The sequence below is a fragment of the Delphinapterus leucas genome, chromosome 11 (assembly GCF_059928025.1).
Source record: "Delphinapterus leucas isolate spDelLeu-1000000601 "Yukka" chromosome 11, BTC_Dleu_Yukka2, whole genome shotgun sequence".
Lineage (NCBI taxonomy): Eukaryota > Metazoa > Chordata > Mammalia > Artiodactyla > Monodontidae > Delphinapterus > Delphinapterus leucas.
In genome coordinates, this window is record NC_143139.1 from 43,322,922 (window position 1) to 43,343,409 (window position 20,488).

The 20,488-nt window shown below is 39.8% G+C and overlaps 1 protein-coding gene across 1 annotated transcript; it reads right to left on the minus strand.

The window, feature by feature from the left end:
- Positions 1-6,712: 6,712 nt before the first annotated feature.
- On the minus strand, positions 6,713-19,889 carry GTSF1 (gametocyte specific factor 1). Its single transcript, XM_022571976.2, has 8 exons — positions 19,859-19,889; positions 14,789-14,889; positions 12,862-12,988; positions 12,337-12,420; positions 11,808-11,871; positions 10,118-10,212; positions 9,176-9,209; positions 6,713-7,148 (listed from the first exon to the last, which is right to left on the minus strand). The coding sequence occupies exons 1-7, from the start codon at positions 19,872-19,874 to the stop codon at positions 9,193-9,195; spliced, it is 504 nt and encodes a 167-aa protein (XP_022427684.1). The 5' UTR covers positions 19,875-19,889; the 3' UTR covers positions 6,713-7,148; positions 9,176-9,192.
- Positions 19,890-20,488: the final 599 nt, after the last annotated feature.

Below are 20,488 nucleotides of genomic sequence, written 5' to 3' on the forward strand. Positions count from 1 at the left end.
TGTAGTAGAAGCAGCAGCTTCCTGGGTGTTATTTCTGGAAGTCCAGTCTAGAGTTTGTTTCTTCAGTCTTCCCAATAGTTCTGTGATCCATTTAATGCCCCGTAACACGTCCCTTCCTGCTTAGACTAGCTCAAATAGGTGTTTTCTGCAACCGAACCCTGATTAATATGGGGGAGAGGGTATGTGTTGTTGTTGTTTTTAATTTATTAATTTATTTATTTTTTGTCTGTGTTGGGTCTTCGTTTCTGTGCGCGGGCTTTCTCTAGCTGCAGCGAGCGGGGGCCACTCTTCATCGCGGTGCGCGGGCCTCTCACTGTCGCGGCCTCTCTTGTTGCGGAGCACAAGCTCCTGACGTGCAGGCTCAGTAGTTGTCGCTCACGGGCCCAGTTGCTCCGCGGCATGTGGGATCTTCCCAGACCAGGGCTCGAACCCGTGTGCCCTGCATTAGCAGGCAGATTCTCAACCACTGTGCCACCAGGGAAGCCCGTATGTGTTTTTTTTTAAAAGAATGAAATGTAACATTAGCATTATTGTAGTTTAAAGAGTTAAAGATTAAAGAAGACAACCTATTTATTACTGAAAAATATAACATATAAAGAAAAAGAAACAGAATTAAGGTAAAGAGAAAAGAGGGAATAACTTACGGAAGATATTGGAAGACAGAAAAAGTGTCTGAGAGCCAGCCTCCAGGATGGCTCAATGATTCTTGCCTCCTGGTATTCATGCTCCTTTAACTTCTCCTCCTACAATGAAAAGGGCTCACCAAGTGTAACCAAAAGCATGTTATGGAAATGATGGAGTGTGACTTCTAAAGTTGTTAGGTCACAAAGAATTCACAGCTTCCTCCTTGCTCTAAACTTACTCACTCTGGGGGGAAGGCATCTGACATGTTGTGAGGGCACTCAAACAGGCTGTGCAGAGTCCCACATGGTGAGGAACTGAGGCCTTCTGCCAACAACCAACACTGACTTGCCAAATATGTGAGGGAGCCACCTTAGAAACAAACCCTCCAGCCTGTCAAGTCTTCAGAAAACTGTGGCCCTGACTGACATCTTGACTGCAACTACATGAAAGATCCCAAGCCAGGATTACCCAGCTAAGCCACGCCTGAATTCCTCACCCACAGAAACTGGGAGGGTAACAACATTTAGTTTTTGTTTGTTTGTTTGTTTGTTTGTTTTTGCGGTACGCGGGCCTCCCACTGCTGTGGCCTCTCCCGTTGCGTTGTGGAGCACAGGCTCCGGACGCACAGGCTCAGCGTCCATGGCTCACGGGCCCAGCTGCTCCGCAGCATGTGGGATCTTCCCAGACCAGGGCACGAACCCGCGTCCCCTGCATCGGCAGGCGGACTCTCAACCACTGCGCCACCAGGGAAGCCCTAGTTTTGTTTTAATCCACTGTGCTTTGGGGAAATTTGTTATGCATCAATAGCTGGGATATAGTACAGGGATGAAGTTAGCCTTGGAGAAGAAGTATACCTCTGACGTAAAGGAAAAGATGGATGTCACAAGAATTCAAGTCTAGAGATGGGAAAAGAGGAAGTTAAGTTTGATAACCAGTATTTTCTCTAGAGAGTAAGAGGCAATGCCATCTGCTGAAAGTAGGGGTGGGAAGTAGGGACTATAAAGTTGAGGAGAAGAATAAAAAGGATGCAATAGTTACCAGGTAAAGCTGAAAAAAGCCAAACAGGAATGGGTACTTAAGAAATCATACATCTGCAGTGGAGTCAGTTGGCATATTTATGTGATTTTTCTGTCACTACGCTTGATAACCTAGAGGAAATAAAGTAAGAGATGGCAGGTTTCGCTTGACTTGAGAATTGGTGAAGCGGAGACAGTAGAAGAACAACAGGGTCAAGGGAACTCAGGGTGTTGACTTAGGCCACTGAAGTGACTGACCATGGAATCCAAACTGGTAGACATGGAAATGAGTTGCGGAGGAAACGCACAGCCTGAGAGAATGAGAGGTTGAGTGCAGAATCAACATTCAGAGAAGCAGAATGGTTATAGAAGCCCAAAGCAGCAATTTAGGAATCAGAAGTTGCAGGTTATGGTCACTATTAACAAGCTGTGTATCCTTGGTAAAGAGAAAATTTTCAGGGCCTGTTTTCCCCTCATCCTTGGTTAAAATATGTAAAACGCTAAGAACAGTGGCTTGCTTACAGTAAGCACTCTGCAATGATTTTAGCAAGTATTCTTAGATGTTTTAAAATGATATACTATTTAATACACACATATGAAGCGTTACAAGATAAAACACTGGGAAACCCACCACCCAACCTATTCAACAGAATACTACTAATATACTGTGTTTTTTCCTGATCCCATCCTCCTGGCTTCTCCTCTAGAGAAAATAACTATCTTGAATTTTGTATTTATCATTCTTTTTCCTTAAAAAAAATACGTTATGTTCCACATTTGTACAGGGCCTGTTTCTTTATAGGTAAGATGAAGCTTTGGATTAGCAGCTCTCTAAACTCCCTTCTAGCTTTAAGAGTATATGAGATATGATAGGTGGATAGGAAAGCTACATACCTAGCAGAACCATATTAATGTTTATTTTTCAAGGGTTTTATAAAGCTAAAACACTTGCTCTTCTGTTGAAATCTCCAATTCAACAAAAGGATATCTCAATGGAACTTTTTTTTTAAGAGTCTGTGGGTTTTTTTTTTTTTCATAAATTTATTTATTTTTGGCTGAGTTGGGTCTTTGTTGCTGCATGCGTGCTTTCTCTAGTTGTGGTGAGCAGGGCCTACTCTTCACTGCGGTGTGTGGGCTTCTCATTGCGGTGGTTCTCTTGTTGTGGAGCACAGGCTCTAGGCGTGCAGGCTTCAGTAGTTGTGGCGCATGGGCTTAGTTGCTCCACAGCATGTGGGATCTTCCCGGACCAGGGATCGAACCCATGTTCCTTGCATTGGCAGGCATATTCTTAACCACTGCACCACCAGGGAAGCCCAAGAGTCTGTGAGTTTTTTTTAAAAAAATTGTTTATTTATTATCTTCGGCTGCGTTGGGTCTTTGTTGCTGTGCATGGGGTTTCTCTAGTTGCGGCGAGCAGGGGCTACTCTTCGTTGCGGTGCATGGGCTTCTCATTGTGGTGGCTTCTCTTGTTGTGGAGCACGGGCTCTAGGTGTGTGGGCTTCATTAGTTGTGGCACACGGGCTCAGCGGTTGTGGCTCACGGGCTCTAGAGCACAGGCTCAGTAGTTGTGGCACACAGGCTTAGTTGCTCCGCGGCATGTGGGATCTTCCTGGACCAGGGCTCAAACCTGTGTCCCCTGCACTGGCAGGCGGATTCTTAACCACTCTGCCACCAGGGAAGCCCCCTCGACTGAACTTCTAATTTCAAGATCAAGACTTTCCATCACTTTCAATTTGCACCTCTGCTATAAAGTTATACTCTAGAGAAAACCAACACAAGGAGCTAAATAATCTAAGCCCCTGACACTGTCCAATGAAATCCTGAAACTCAAGCCTGAGGAAATAGGACTGAAACAGATGAACTGGGAAAGCATACTTTATTTCAGTGACAAGTATTTTAATAAAAATTAAGAGGCATGGTTGGGTTCATATGCAGTAGCTTTTAATACAACCTGGATTTAATTTCTTCCACATATATGTGTATATATAAGTAGTATAAAGTAAAACAACTAACTTTGTCTTTTTAACTTTCATCAAAGGTGCTTACACTATTTTAGTTTCATAAAAAACCATCTTTAGGGCTTCCCTGGTGGCGCAGTGGTTGAGAGTCCACCTGCCGATGCAGGGGACGCGGGTTCGTGCCCCAGTCCGGGAAGATCCCACGTGCCGCGGAGTGGCTGGGCCCGTGAGCCACGGCCGCTGAGCCTGCGCGTCCGGAGCCTGTGCTCCCCAACGGGAGAGGCCACGACAGTGAGAGGCCGGCGTACCGCAAAAACAAAAAACAAAAAACATCTTTAAATACGATAAACACAAATGCAAATCTGCTGACCATATGGCTTTCCTCTAGGGTGCCTGTCTGGCCTAGGATGCTGTTCTCCCTATCTGTAAACAACCTGAGATTTTATATTTGTCACACCAGTTACCAAGTTGATAAGAGTTAAGTGAGTTGGACCAGGCAGTGGAATTGCTATGTCAAGGGCAAATAAATGCCCTGCTCATACACAGGTCTGCGTTTATCAGACTTCAGTATGGCTGGAATAGAAAGTCCGTTGAGACTGTTGGTACGAGGTAACCGGTTAATGTGTTTTCAGTGGCCTTTGAAGAGGCCATGACTGTAAAGTAGGATGTGAGTATGTTCTGAACCTTAACAGTACAAGGACAACAGTGGTCAAAAGAATGAGCATTCACTACAGTAATTTTTTCATGGAATTTCAGTAGTTTTCCTTATTCTACCCATTGAATTGGCACAAGAAAACAGATATTTCCTTAGAGGTATCTTCTTCCCAAGGCCAGTCTTGCTTCAATCAATTAAAATATAGCATACAGGGCTTCCCTGGTGGCGCCGTGGTTGAGAGTCCGCCTGCCAATGCAGGGAACGCGGGTTTGCGCCCTGGTCCGGGAAGATCCCACATGCTGCAGAGCGGCTAGGCCCATGAGCCTGCGCGTCTGGAGCCTGTGCTCCGCAACGGGAGAAGCCACAACAGTGAGAGGCCCGCGTACCGCAAAAAAAAAAAAAAAAAAAAAAAAGAATATATAATACAAATCACCTTTTTATAACCTGCCTCTTTAAAAATGGTAATAAGAAGTATAATGTCATCTCCTTGGTTTCTGTCTACTTTGGAGCTTAATATGAATTGTGAAAAGTACAACTAAAGGACTCTAAGAATGTCAGTATAGGTATTAAGAGACTAACACAAGCAGCTACTGTTCTCTCTCAACAATGAAAGCGTACTGCAGTGCACTATTTGAAACTGAATCCAAATACTCTCCTTGTTTAGCTCAGGTACAGCTACCAGGAGAGCTAAGCATCATTTATTCCCTACATTTGTTTATTCCTGGTAAGAACATTTGCAAATCACAGTGGCACTTCCAGAATACCTACAGAGAAAGGTAATCTTCCAGAAAGCAAATCCTCTCCTTGGGGTAGAGTGTGGAATCCCTGGATAAGATCAATATGCAGGATTCAAAGGCTCTCTAAGATAAGCTCAAAATTTTGAAACATGTCTGCATTTAACCTTTAACCATAACACTTGACCTTAACTGAAATTAAGGTACAATATTCAAGTGTTTACCTTCCACTGTTCACATTCCAAAGGGAAGGTAGCCTCTGAAGAAGGTCTCAAAAATAAGTAAGCTTCTTCTCCCAACTCCCAACTTCTGACAAGAGTTAAACAGTCACTTCTTTGTTCTAGTTTTTAGGAATGTCCAAAAATCTTCAGCAAACTAAATCCAGTCTAGTGAATCCTAGGCCCAATAAAAATCCGAAGCACTCTCTGAAAGCTCCTGGACAAGACAAATTGGCTGCTTTAATCATTGGTTTACTAAAGAACAACTGGGTTATCTATTTTGTGAGCTAACAAAATTAACATAGGCAGGCATTCTCCCATAGCGAGTGTTACACTCGCAAAGGTCAGATGTGTTGTGGTTAAGTTTTCGTAGTGGTGAGCAAAGAGGTGTCCTCCCAAAATAACATAAGGTTTTTCATGAATGACATGCTAGCCTTTCTTGCCCCTTTAGATATTTAAAAAACACAAAGTAACTATTTTCTATTTAATTCCTTTGTTGAGTTGTACTCAAGTAGCTAATTCTTTGCAATATGACTCATACCCCTTTTTCCTAAACTAGGAAGGAGCTCTGGGTTACAAGTGTAGTGTACACAGTTTGGGTTGTCATTACCCAAACGAAATCAAAAGGGTTTTGTATTTTCTAGTTAAAACTATTTTTAAATAAAGTTAAATGTGAGTTGCTGATACTCAAACGTAAGTAACCAGAATTAGGAGAATAATGGGTGTTTTTTTCCCCTCCTCAATACATTATACCACCCACTCCAGAAGAAATGGTCTACTTATTCACTTATTCATACAGCTAGAAGAAGAAATACTATTGTACTAGGGCTTATCTTGAATCTGTTTTTAGAGATTGGAACTAAATAAACAGATAGCTCTGCTTCATTAAAGAGAGAATCCTGTTTTGTGTGAAACTTGTGGAAGAGGCATTCCACAGGAGCCCACTCCCCCTACAAACAATGCTCAACAGATCAGTTTTGGAATTATTGGTCAGTATGCTTCATCTGACTCCCTATCTATACCAGATCCCAAATCCCTTCCCATGCCAAATGGCTTTAAAACCAAACCACACCAAACCTGACCAAACAAAAACCTGGTCTGGGAGGTTATGAAGTCTCCTTGTGAGGGTCAACAAGATGCTAGGATAGCCAGAGCCTTGAGTTCAGAAATCTAACTTATTATACACACATCCCAGGGTAGTCAGCAGGGCCTTCACACATTTCAGCTTTGAAGCTTAATCAAATTTCACACACAGGTGAAAAGCCTATCTCTTCTCCACACGTACATTGGTTCCTCCTCTCCATTCCAATCTTCACTCCTACGCAATCCACACCTGGTTTGACAGCTAGTACAATTTCTAGCTGGAATGTGGGAAAGAGAAAAGAAATAAAAGAAACCTACCCTAGGTTACAAATATTCAGGGAACAAGATGTCCTAAAGATTCTAAACAAGAATACGGTATATTTCCATATATAAATGCTATCAACATCAAAGACTCAATAAACAAACGCACTAATCAGAAAAGGTCCATTCCTATAAATGTTACAAGGAATTTGGTTCATGTGTGTCAGAGAACACAAATATATACACAGTTACTTTTTCCAACCCAAGTTTCTTGCCTCCTTTAGCTGGATCCTTTAAGATAACTTTAAATGATTTTGTTTCATTAATGTAGAATGAGATATGAGTTCTGATCTTGGGGCTGCAGGTACTTAACCAAACTATCAAGCTATTTACAATGATGGTTTATTTGAAACAGTTCTTCTGAGCATGAGGGTTCTTTCTTGCATCAAATGAGTAAGGACTCAAAGGGGGGAGGAAAAGAAAGGTACTTGTCAGTTTGAAAGTCACAAACAATTTATCTTTCTATAATTAGATTAGGAGAAAAGAATGAAGAACCCACTGTAGCAGGAAGAAGCAAAGAGTCTTCTAGGGTCTGGCATCTGCAAGGAAATGAGAAAAAAAGAGTTCTTAGTTCCTATCAATGACAAAAGCATCAACTACATCTGACAATGGGCCACACAACTACAGCCCAATTAGTCTCCTGGTCTGCTGGAAGAGTCTGTTGTTGCTAACGGCAGAACACCAAGTACTTTCTGACCCTTAGCTCTTTAGTATCACTAAGCACACAGAAACTTGTTAATTGAATTAAAAACACTCTATACAGAGATCAACGCACACTTGTTGTGTCAACAGTTTTCACGGGTGAGGAGAAAATCAGAATTGACCATCCAGGCAATTGACTTCTGCAGACAATTCTGGATTAATTCCAATTAACTTATATTGATCTTTTTCTCTTCTCATATACCCATCTACTCATTAATTCAATAATATTTTTGAGCTGTTACAATGTACATCAGGGGAACAAAAATTAACATGGTATCACCTGCTTTTGAGACACTTACCTAGTAAAAATTGGAGTTGTTGATAAAAACACAAATGGGATAAAGCATTTAAGTGCAAGGTGAACAAACCCTTTTCAGGCATGTGCATTAAAAAAAATTCTCCACCCACTCTTAAGTTTCTTAAGGGAATAAGTCATGTCTTACATTTTTTTTGTGCGTGTATCTATCCAAAGAAGAGAGTTCTGCAACAACAGGTATTCAAAAAATGATGCTTTATTTTTATTAAGGGGATAAGAAGGTCTTTGGCTGTTAAAGGATTCCTTTTTTGTTGTTGTTAAAGGATTCTTACCTATTTTTTTTTCCTTATTCCTCACAGGTTACATAGAAAAAGAAATTATCAGTGTGTAAGGAGTTTATTAGCAAAGAGTTAAGTTCCAAATCAGAAAAATGTTTAGTCTTAAGTGATGGAGAGAAGTTTCTCCTAGGCTTTCACCGTAGAGTAGCCATTTTTACTAGGTAACTATCCACACTCCATGAACACCAAGCATCTCATGCAGTGTGTCAGAGAAGGGTTCAAAGTTCACCATTTACCCATGTCTGTGTATGCTTTCTTGACACACCCCAGTGCAGTTGTGTCTCTCCCTTCTGGGATCAAACCCAACTTTCTGGCTTCCAGATATATTCAATAATTTGATGTCAGAACCTACCAAGAAAAATGGCCAGTACCTACAAGCAACTGACAAATATTACTGTTCACAGCTAAGGGGTGTTTGCTTTTAGAATCTCTTTTCTGCTTCTTACCAGAAGAAACATCAGTTTTGGTACTAAAATGAACCCTAACTTGCAGAAGATCCATCTACTTCACTGTCCAGAGAAAGTAAATGGACTAGAAGGCAGCAGGCCAATTACTCATTCATTCAATAAATATTCACTGAAGGCCTACTATCTGCAAGACAGTGGGTACCAACCCATTCCCAGCCCAGCAATATTCCTTCTGCCAGGAGCAGGGCGGCTGAGCAGCCTCAGCCAAGACAGCATTTGAAGCATCAAACCTGGCTCTGAGATGGGTACATAGGGTGACCTCAAAAAAAGGCTTCATCTGTGAAAACTAAAAGATTTTGGACTCTTTATATAGATTTTGTGAGGTTCTGCTAAATCAAATATTCAGATAAGATCAACAGTGAGAGACTCTTAGAGACCCAAAACTTTAAAGTTCTCATTCAAAAGAGTATGAATCTTTTGATGAGTATGAAACTGTACTGCACAGGGGAAGAACTGCAGAGCAGTGAAGCACAGTTGCTTGATTAATCTCAGTCCATTAAAAAGGCACGATAGATCTAGAATGCAACTTTGATAAAAAAAAAAAGAAAAAGGAAAGAGGCAGTGCGCACTAACATTAGGGAAAGCAACTTGGCATGTAACAGAATTCTAATTTAACTAGTAAATGCCTATTCATTAGCGTGTAAAGCCATAACAGAGGCTATATACTTAAAAACACAGGCACATACAAAGCTTTAATTTGGTACCATAATCTGAAAGAAAATTGGACCCAAATTGCTTTATGTCCAGTTAAATCTTGCTACCATCTGGAAAAAAAAATAGTGAAATAAAACTGGAATACTTACTTGAGATAGATACTCAGTTACTGTGCATTTCCATCTATGGAGTAGAAATATTTCAAAATAAATACGCCATGTCAATTGAAAATCACTCCATCCCCTATTCTTACTAAACACAAATGACTTATTCCTGGGGTATATGGAATTATAATATAAAAGGAGAAGAATTTAAAATTAGCAATTGGATTCCACTCAAGAGCATGGAAAAAGGAAATAGTCCTCTACCTATCAAGCCTTATGGCATATGATTTGGTGATCTCATTTTTGGAGAAATGCAAGTATCCAAAGGGAAATGTTTTAAAGGGGATCCTCTAGCCATCTAAAAATTAGCTCAAACAGTAGCAAAAACTGAAATCAAGAGAATCTGAATTTGGGGGCAACATTAGGAAAAGAAAGTTTGTATCAAATAAAAATGACAGCATCTTGGGTGTACCATATGTGGGAATTTCTTTACTAGGGTGGTATGACATGAATTTCATACCTGTTTACTCAGCATGGTCTCTGAAGCCTAGGAAAGACATCTGAATACCATTCTTATGGTGGTTCTTATGACTTATTACTTTCATTTTGTCTCTACCCATTACCTTTTAGGCCCCTGCAATCCAATTTCTAATCCCAATTCCCTATCAATATTATGCCTTGAAAATCAGGGATGATTTCCTCCTAGTCAAAATCAATAGTCTTTTTACTGGTCCCCAAATTTACCCATGGTATTCGATGTCAGTGATCACCCCATCTTGAAAATATTCTTTATGCTTCTGTGATCTTGTCCTTTCCTGCTACTAACCAGCAGTAGGGGGAAGTGAGTAAGGTGCTTGGGGTGCAAAATTTAAGGAGGCACTCACTCTCAGGGTCATGTGGGTACTAGGTGTTCAGACTGAACATGTCCTTGAATAATCAAGACCAACTGTATTTAGCACAAAAGCACTTTGCCTCTATTTCACTTACTGTTTTTCCATGGCAGAACATATGGCAGAGACTTGGGAACACGCATGCCTGAAGCCAGGTTACTCTTATGTTCCATAACTATGTTGCTTGCGGGGCTGCAAAAAGAAAGATGAATTTGACTATATGTATTCTTCAGGCAGGCACACACAAGACAATCAAATGCGTTTTTTGTAATTTGGGGGAAAACAACAACCTACATTCTGAAATGTAAACACATTTCCATCAAAACATTCTCACAATGAGAATGATTACCAGCTTCTCTGGAAAGCTCACTCTTCTGTACAGGCATTAAGATGAGTCTAACCATTTTCATTTTCCAGAAATTGAGATAAACAGCAATGCCATCTACTGTTCAGTTGTATGACAGGCTCATGAACTCAACAGATAAAAGAGATAAAATAAAATGCCAAGACAACCAAACTAAAGGCAACAAATCTCACAGAACTGAGATAAAATTAAAATTGTACCAATGGAATTCATCTTTAAGTTTTTCTATCTCAGTGCATACACAGACTAAGATACATTTATTATAACTAACTGACTTCAGGAGCTAAAAAATAAAAATTGATAAGTGCTCTATTTGAGGAAAAAAATGAAGTCTAGCATCTAATTCCTTCATTTTCTAATCCAGAAATATTCTCATTTGGGTTTGAAACATGATCTTTTTTTGCCACGCTGTGCAGCTTATGGGATCTTAGTTCCCCAACCAGGGATTGAACCTGTGCCCTCGTCAGTGAAAGCACGGAGTCCTAACCACTGGACTGCCAGGGAATCTTTTAAGGTTTGAAGATCAAATAGTAATGAAAAATCTTAAGAGGTTTAAATTAGATACAAAATCAGTGGGAAGAAGAGATGCATTTTCTTTCCTACCCATTTGGTATTATGGATTGCCCAATCTCAAGTCAAGAACTTCTGGGCTTCCCTGGTGGCGCAGTGGTTAAAAATCCACCTGCCAATGCAGGGGACACAGGTTCTAGCCCTGGTCCAGGAAGATCCCCCATGCCGCGGAGCAACTAAGCCCGTGCGCCACAGCTACTGAGCCTGAGCTCTAGAGCCCACAGCCACAACTACTGAGCCTGTGTGCCACAACTACTGAAGCCTGCAAGCCACAACTACTGAAGCCTGTGCGCCTAGAGCCTGTGCTCTGCAACAAGAGAAGCCATTGCAATGAGAAGCCCGTGCACCACAATGAAGAGTAGCCCCCGCTCGCTGCAACTAGAGAAAGCCTGCACACAGCAACGAAGACCCAACGCAGCCAAAATAATAAATAAATAAAATAAATTTATTAAAAAAAATAGAACTTTTAAGATTACTTTTTCCTTAGACACTAGTTACCCAGAGTAAAAATGATACATGTGGTATAGCTAGAGAATTTTTTCAAAGCATTAAAATAATGTGAACTTAGCAAAATCTCCAACTAAGACATAAGAATGGCTGGCGCCACTGTCTCCCTTACTAGACTATAAGCTAGTATTTTTGTGTTCCCGTGGTAATTAACACAAAGCATGTGACCTTTTTATGAATCAAGGAATAAATAAGGGAAAAACCCCACCAAAACTATATCTAGACTAAACTACCACCAAGTAACATCATCAAGGAAAGAGGTCAATACATGCTTTGGTGGCTTCTATTGGTAACAGAGCACTGTGATTCTGGGAGGAAGAGGTGGGAATGAGACCCTTTCATTTACCTGTTGTTGCCACAGTAGTTGGCTTCGCCCCAGACAAATGGGGTGCTGGTCTGTTCCCACAAATCTGCCAAAGGAAGCAAAACATAGTTTGTGGTACTACTAGGTAAAACACCAATTCATGCTAGTTGAATTTGTAAGATGAGAAATAATAAACGTAAGTTTACAGAAGCAAGTAATAACTGATCAAGTACTCGGCCTAAGTGACAGAGTAGCAAGAATTTAATTGAAGGATATAAACACAAGTGACATAAATAATAATAAATGTGCCTAGTAGCAACAAAACACAGATGGTACAACACAATTTATGGAGAAAAACAGATGTAAAGAAGTGCTTTTTCCAATCAAGAGGGATAGGCTGTTCCACGTGTCTGCACAGAGAGAAATATGTGCTTGTATTGGGGCCCAATAAAAATAACAAGTCATTCTGAACAACATGGTATGTTCATAAAAAAGGAAAATCCTCCTTCTGTCTAAAGCAAATGACTTGAGATTTTGACATTGTGAAGAAAAAGATGTAGAAGCATTTCACCTTTATCCCAGTCTTCATCGCAAGGAGGGCACTGCCATGTGCTCTCAGCCAGAGCCTCTTGTCCAAGGTTCCTGGTTTGGCTGACTGCAAGACAATAGAGATTCTGACTTAACAAGGGAACACTGCCAAGTTATTATGTTTAAAGGGGTTAGTGGCTTAAAAGGTTGCAGGGTCTTTGTTTCTGAAAAATGGATGGGATGAAAGCTAAACAGAGAGGTCTTATCCCCTTGCCAAGAGAAGACAAGAAAGAGAAGCAGAAACAAAGATGTTTGCCATATTTATGGTAATAAAAGAATTTTCATTTTTAGATGAATTATTAGCAAAATGAAATCAGGTTGTTCAGAAGAGAAAGCAGTCTGACAAACACAACCTGACAACCTTTTGCTGCTAAAATAAAAATCTCAAAGGCAGAAAACCATTGTTCTTCTGAAATGATGAAAGCCAAAATCAAGGTGATAACGTAGCATCATATAAATTTGAAGGGGCTAACCTCCAACACTGAAACATTTAGCTAGTCAGTCTTACCTACATCCTGCTCAATACAGCTTTTGTCATCACAGCTTGAGATATGATGACTGATTTCAGCCCGAGGAACCTGATGGCGAGCATTGAAGGGACAAGTAGCCAGTTTGTTTGCGATGTCAGGATGATTCTGTGAAAAAAATTAAAGGGGTCCGTCAATAAACTTGTGGCTTAACTTGGTAGGTAAACTCATAGTAGAACATTAAGAGGGAATTACTTATCACTCATATGGACCATAGAGACATTACCTCAGAATCATCAAAAGCTAAGCCTCTTTGTTATGATTATAAAGACTGACAACACAGATATTGGGGTTAAAGTGGCTTGTATGGAAGGAAGCAGTGAATTTAGGATGGGGTATTTGAAACATATCTTCACCCCGTTTACTTCTCAGGGTCACAAGATTCAGGTGGCACAGCCTGTAATGGTAGAGCTCTCTGGACATCTTTGAAAGCTGATATTCAGGACGAACAGCAACACTAAAACACACTTAGTCTGCATTGCAGTAGTGCCCCTGTTACTGCAGTACAATAGTGCAGGAAAACAGCTGTTGGAAGGGAGCTGCAGAAGAGGCAAACCCAATGATTTTTCAGATTAACACAGGAATGCTTATTTAAAGTAATGATGCCTGAAATGAGGCTCTGAACAATTTGACCTTTATTTCAGCTATTTCACTAAGGAAAAGTCCAAATGATAGAGAACTCTGCTGACCAAGTTCTTTATTTTAATACAAAACAAGAAAACAAAATGTTTAATATCACCCAAATCCTATGGTAAGTTTACCAGCAATTAAGAAATTTATTAGGAGAAGCAAAAGATATATCATAAATGATACTCAAAAAAGTAAAAATAATCTAAAGTGGGGAGAAGCGTGGAAAAATATAGGGGATGGAGAAAATTGTGAGGGCAGGTATCTCCATGATTTTTGTAAGGGATATCAGGCATTCAAATGCAAAGGTTTTGTAGCTGAAGATTAAGAGCATTAGAATAGGGGAGTTATGACAATGTCTTCTTACCACTTGGACCCCTTTCCCAACCTTTACCCTTGGAACATTTTTGAGAGCCTAGGGGAGGAAGTTGTGGTAGTATTTGCTAGTCCATATTGCCCAGGTTCAACCTTAAGGAATTCTTGCTCTAGAGATTAAAAGGAGCTGAGAAATAATCAACAATGGCATTATAATCATGTCTCCAGGACTGCAAGAGAAACATCCTTTGAAGAATGTTAATGCATACTTGAATTGTATGCAGGTTTAGATTAAATACTAAAATTGTTTTCCAAGCATAAATCCTGGCAGAACTTTGGCCTCTGTATCTGACATCTATATTCTAACGATCCTTTCAAACTGCCTCAATTAATATATCAGCATTAAACTAGCTTACATCAGCTAAGTCTACAAAAGGGTGACCAGAGGAAAAAAAAATCTTTGAGCTGGTTTTTTTTCCCCCAAAGATGCTTACTGTTGAAACTTGGAGAAAGTTATTTTTAGGAATGATCTTTTCTTGGGTTAACCTCTAGCTGTTCAACTTCTCTAAAATTTCTAAACAAACAAACAAAAAAATCAGAAAGAAGTGTATTACAATACTCAATCCTTATCAGGACAATGAACACATCAAATTCACAAGGCAAGAGGGATTTCTCACTGCTAGCAAAAATTAGTGTTTCCTCTGTTTTACAAAGGCTGCAAAGATTCTAGAGAAGCTGTTTATGAAGGGTGCTCTGTCACTAGTGGGGGGAAAACCAAAACAAGAAAAAACTTACATATCCAAGAAATAAACAAATTCTTTTCTATAAATATTGGTATTTAACCCAAAGCAATTCTGGCATTCAGTTAAAATATTTATGCTAAAATTATTTGATATTTATAAAATTTGGCTTTTAAAAAGAACTCAGGAGGGCATCACAGGGCAAATTAAGAAAATAATACCCTACCTTTCTGCACTTGATAAGATGATAAGGAAACCTGCAGGCCCTGATCTGGTGGTTTTTATCATAGGGGCATTGTAACAGCTTTTCAGGGTCCAGGGTATCGACTGAAAGAGAGAAAAATAGGGTAAGTATAAAGCTTAACAGGCCCTTGTAAAACTTCAGCATCCCCGGCACACTGGATTTTTTCAACAGAATCTGTAAGAGTTCAACAAGACAGCCTAACGACGGCTTGGAATTTTTTTTTAAAAGGGTGACTAAACATCTGAAAATAAAAATGTAACTTGAGAAGATAAAACTGCGTTATCATCGAATCTTCATTAAGTCCAGCAAAACCAGCAGTCATGGGGTGGGGTCTTGGTTCAGATTTGGTTGTACATGAATATTGCTGTTTTCATTGTTGGTTACCCTTATTGTAAACAAAAAAATTAAATGAAACATCTTTTCCTTTTCTAAAAGTGCTAATTCAGTATCATAGGACTTGTGTGGTGGCGCAGTGGTTAAGAGTCTGTCTGCTGGTGCAGAGGACACGGGTTCGAGCCCTGGTCCGGGAAGATCCCATGTGCTGCAGAGCAACTAAGCCTGTGCACCACAACTACCTAACCTGCGCTCTAGAGCCCGTGAGCCACAACTACTGAGCCTGCATGCCAAAACTACTGAAGCCCACGTGCTCTAGGGCCTGTGTGCCGCAACTACTGAGCCCGTGTGCTGCAATTACTGAAGCCCGTGTGCCTAGAGCCTGTGCTCCGCAACGAGAAGCCACCGCAATGAGAAGCCCGCGCACCACAACAAAGAGCAGCCCCCACTTGCCACAACTAGAGAAAGCCCATGCGCAGCAACGAAGACCCAACGCAGCCAAAAAGAAAAAAAAGTGCTAATTCAGGGTCACTCTTATCTCTAGCTAGTTCAACCAGAGCTTCCCAGCCAGTATGTTGAAGGTTGGAATGGACAGTGTACTGATACACTGCCGTGGGGGTCCATTGCATGCGTGTCTCCTATTCCCCAACCAGTCCTAGGGTAAGTTGAGGGTAGTTAATCCCCTACACTAGCATCCCTATTTACTAGTATGCTATGACATGAAAAAAGTTGGTAAGCATTGCTCTATATCAGTTATACGTTCTATGGAAGCTTGAGAAATATTCATTGATAGATTTCTTTTTCGTCTGTCTGCTTTAATGTACTTCTATAAGTAGTTCCTGATCTTGGTTAATCTAGTTACCTCTCAAATAAAACCAATACCTTTACCAGATCGGTGGTTTTACTTTTCATATTTTGGAACATAATGAAAGACAGAGAATTCTTTAACCTAGTGATTATCAAACTGGCCAGATAAAGAAGTAGAATAATCTGCAAAAAGAGAACCTGCAGTTATTAAGACAACTGCGGATACCTTAACGGGGCTGCTGTGTGAAAGAAAGCCCCTAACCTATATCATCCTATTTAAAAGTACCCTTAGAAGACTATACTTTTAGGGACCATTTCAATAGTTTGAATAGAAACTAGAGAAGTTTCTCTGAACGTGTACAACTATCCTTATGTTCTGCAAAATGTCCAGGCTGAGCCCCAAATTTTAAGAAGCCTGGTTAAAGAAGGGAAATTAAAAGGTTAAGCACATTCTGAATATATTATGAGGACAAGAGGCAACCTAATAAAATGCTGTTGCCACCACTGAAGGCAATAATAAAAGTGAAATAAGATAAACAATTCACATTTGATAAGAAGCTTATAAACCAGGAGACTGCTATGAAAACCAGAAGCTAGTGGGGAATTGAAACAGACAGCTTCACTGGAAGAGTGGTAAACATGGGATAAATTGCTAACCATGATCGTGATGCAAATGAGCCAGAAAGGTGACTTGAAGGACAGAATGAATAGGAACGAAAAGTCTTAAAGGACAAGCAGGCTTATTATACCAGCCAGGCTCATCCTGACCAGCAATCTTTTCATATTTCTGAAGCTTCAGGACACCCGGGAAGAGTGTACAGATGAAATTCTTGTTAGTTTTCCTTCATTTAATCCATTCCATCACTAGCAAATGATACACCATGTCAGCAGCTAACAGAGACTGGACATACTTTATGATTCATATACATTTTACTGCCCATACAGTGGTATTCATCAGAGTTGATAATGATAGCTTCCTACCAAAATGCTTTACTTTTTGGTTTCTGATAACTTAGGTCAGCTCTAAACTGTTTTGTGGGTTTTTTTTGGTTTTTTTTTGCGGTACGCGGGCCTCTCACTGTTGTGGCCTCTCCCGTTGCAGAGCACAGGCTCCGGACGCGCAGGCTCAGCGGCCATGGCTCACGGGCCCAGCCGCTCCGCGGCATGTGGGATCTTCCCGGACCGGGGCACGAACCCGTGTCCCCTGCATCGGCAGGCGGACTCTCAACCACTGCGCCACCAGGGAAGCCCTAAACTGGTTTTTTAGATTAAAATTTTATTTTTAATTAAAAATTTTTAATGGTAATAAGATACACATAACATAAAATTTATCACCTTAACCATTTTAAAGTGTACAGTTCAGTGGTGTTAAGTATATTCACATTGTTGTGCAACCAACCTCCAGAAATTTTCATCTTGCGAAACTGAAACTCTATACCCATTAAATAACTCCCATTTCCACCCTGGCAACCATTATTCTACTCTTTGTTTCTATGAGTTTCACTATTCTAGATACTTCATATATGTGAAATCATATGGCATTTGTCTTTTTGTGACTGATCTGTTTCACTTCCCACAATGTCCTCAAAGTTCATCCAGAGTATAGCCTGTGACAAGATTTCCTGTACCTACTTTGCTATTTGCTTTCTTTTAACATACCTTTGAACTCCTTCTATGTCAGTATGTTAAGAAATGTTTCACTGCTGCATACGGATGTACCATAGATTCTTCATCAGTTCCCTTACGGATAGACATTTAAGTTGATCCAGTTTTTTACTCTTATATACAATGCTGTGACTAGCAATATAACATATACTTCTTTGTGCATTGTACGAGTATTTCCCTTGGGCAGATACCTAAGAGTGCTACACGAAGTATACACGCATTTAAGGTTGTAATGAATACTATCGAACAGCTCAGCAAAAATCTTGAGTGGCTTTCTGGGAATATAACTTAATTTGGAAAACAAAGCAGGCCCTGTGGACAACCTTCCTCCAAGAACGTAGACTCAGATGCTCCTCACACTTGCATAGAGCCCAGAACCCATGGTGAGAAATGGAGGAAACTTCACAGAAATAAGGAACTAGACTTGATGAGAGTATCATCAGCTAAGAGGTACTGCCCAAAGACAGAAGCTGGAGATCTTCAGGAATCTATCAGATTAACGTTAGAGTTTTAGGTTACTTTGGGAAAAAGGTCAAACATATTCTAAAGCACTGTTTCTCACTTTAACATGATTCCCGGTGTTAAATCACTTGGGGACTGTGTTAAAATACAGATTCTGATTCAGCAGGTTTGAGATGAGGCCTGAGGTTGTGCATTTCTAACCTACTTCCAGGTGATAGTTTTCTTTTTTTTAAGTCTTAAAACAATGAAGCTTTATTAAGAAAGACATAGATAAAGAAATGCTATAGACTTAAAGGAGTTGATTCTTCACAAGCCAACTTATTTATTTATTAGACTTAATCACAAAACTTAAAATTGTAAACATACAGCAAAATTCACCATTTCCTTCTTTCTTTAACAAACATCTACTGATTATCACTACGTAAAAAAGTCTGTTATGTAGCAATACAGTAATTAAAAGAACCAGGTGATATTTTTCTAAGAAAAAAAAAATCACCACTGACAAAAGTAATGAATAGAGATATAAAGGGGAGATGTTGCTTTCTAATTTAATAGAGTAGTAAGCTTCCAAGAATAAATAAATATAAATCTCTCATATCTATCTCACATGGAAATCTCAGATTTTAATTAACACATTTTTAGAAAAATTAAGGGGGTGAAGGAGGAAGCCCTAAGGAAGATCAAGGAGAATCAGATCCATTATTCTCAAAGTATGGTCCTCAGATTAGCATCATCACCTGGGAACATGTTAGAAATGCAAATTCTTGGGTCCCAGACCTTCTGAATCAAAAATTTTGGGGGTGGGGTCCAGCAACCTGTGTTTTAACAAGCCTCCCAGGTGATTCTGCTGCATGCTAAAGTTTAAGAATTTCTATTGTAGATATTTAATAAAGATTGTTTCCATGTAGTTTCTACATGTTGGTGATAAAGATTCTATTGGACTCTTCCTTGAAGGTAGAATGTGACTAAAATACCCTTTAGTTAGAACTTATTAATTATAGAGATTCTGAACAAGACAGAAACTAGGAAACAAAGGAGGCCTTGTTGACGAGTTTTATCCACTCAGATGTCCCTCAAACTTGGTCAGGGTCTAGAAACCATAGTGCTTTGTAGTAGCAAGTAGGGCACTACATATAAACAACATATAAGACTCTGGTTCTGACTCTGTCCCCAACTACCTATGTAACTTTAAGGCAAATCAATTAATCTAGGTTCTGTTTTCTCAGTTGTAAAATTCGAATGTTGAATGAAATGATTTTTCAGGTCTCTTTTGGTGCTACACTTGTATGATCCTAGGTCTCCTGGTTCCCATTTGATTTGTTGGGCCATCTAGATTCCTGGATCACTTGAGAAACAAGAATCCTCCCTAGGATTTCTTTAAGTCTAAAAACTCAGTGTACATCAACATTATGTATAACATATTATCCCACAAAACAGAAAGAAACCAGTTAGTTAATGACTATCCCTGTGTCATTAACAGGAGAAACTGAAGTCCTGAGGAATGAAAATGCTTCATTTAATAAAAATATAGTTTAACACAGGTGTCCCAACCACAGCTTTCTCAAAGCTTGATGACTTCTCATACTTCTTTATTTAAATTTCAAGTGTCGTATTTCAAATTTGGACATTTCTCTACATTACTAAAACAGTCTCTGGGGAGACATTTTCTTCTCAGCCGTATAGTGAGAAGAGTGAATCTTTCTCAACACAGTAAAAGTCTTGTCAGACAGAAAACTACATGTAAGTAATTTAACTTATTTTCTAAAAGCAAAAAGAAGTACGTACTGTAAGTTTCTTCCATGTTGGAAATGAAGGAGCCAAATCCAAGTGCTGGTGGGGGGAAATAAAAGCAGTGGATCAGGGAATCAGAAATGAAATGTATCAAAAGTAGCCCTAAGAAGTGGAGTCAAACTTGGATTCAAACTAGAATTGAAGTCACCCAAGTTCAATATAAAAAGCCCTTATAGCACCTCCCTCCCCCTCAATAAGTTTCTCCCCTTGAAGGCATTCTTTACTACTTTGAACCATTTTAACATCATTTGCCCAATTCACACTCTTGGAATAAATTCTAGGGCTCACAATTAAGAAAAACCAAATATGACTACTAACTTAAACTGCATTCAGGTGATAAGATGTCAGTCTATTTTAAGTGCCATTACAACACCCTGTCACTGTTTACCATCTATTAGGGTTTGATGCTATTTAACATTAGAGGGGGCAAGTCAAGCCCACAAGAATACTGTTATTTAAACTTCAGGATAAACAAAGGAAAAGGGTACTATGTTAAAGCTCTCCTCTCAAGTCATCAAAAATACAGGATGGGCAGGCTGCCAGTCTTGCTTCTCCCCCGGGGACCTGGGGATGCTGGAAGCCTGTGTCAGACTATACACTCAATCCATCCAATATGTCCAGAGA

Bases quoted from the DNA above. Each gene is read 5' to 3' on its own strand.
- GTSF1 (XM_022571976.2), bottom strand. The intron at 12,421-12,861 runs GTAAGACTGACT...ATTGTCTTGCAG, and splicing joins CTGTATTGAGCAGGATGTAG to TCAGCCAAACCAGGAACCTT. The intron at 11,872-12,336 runs GTGAAATGCTTC...TTCCTTTGGCAG, and splicing joins CGATGAAGACTGGGATAAAG to ATTTGTGGGAACAGACCAGC.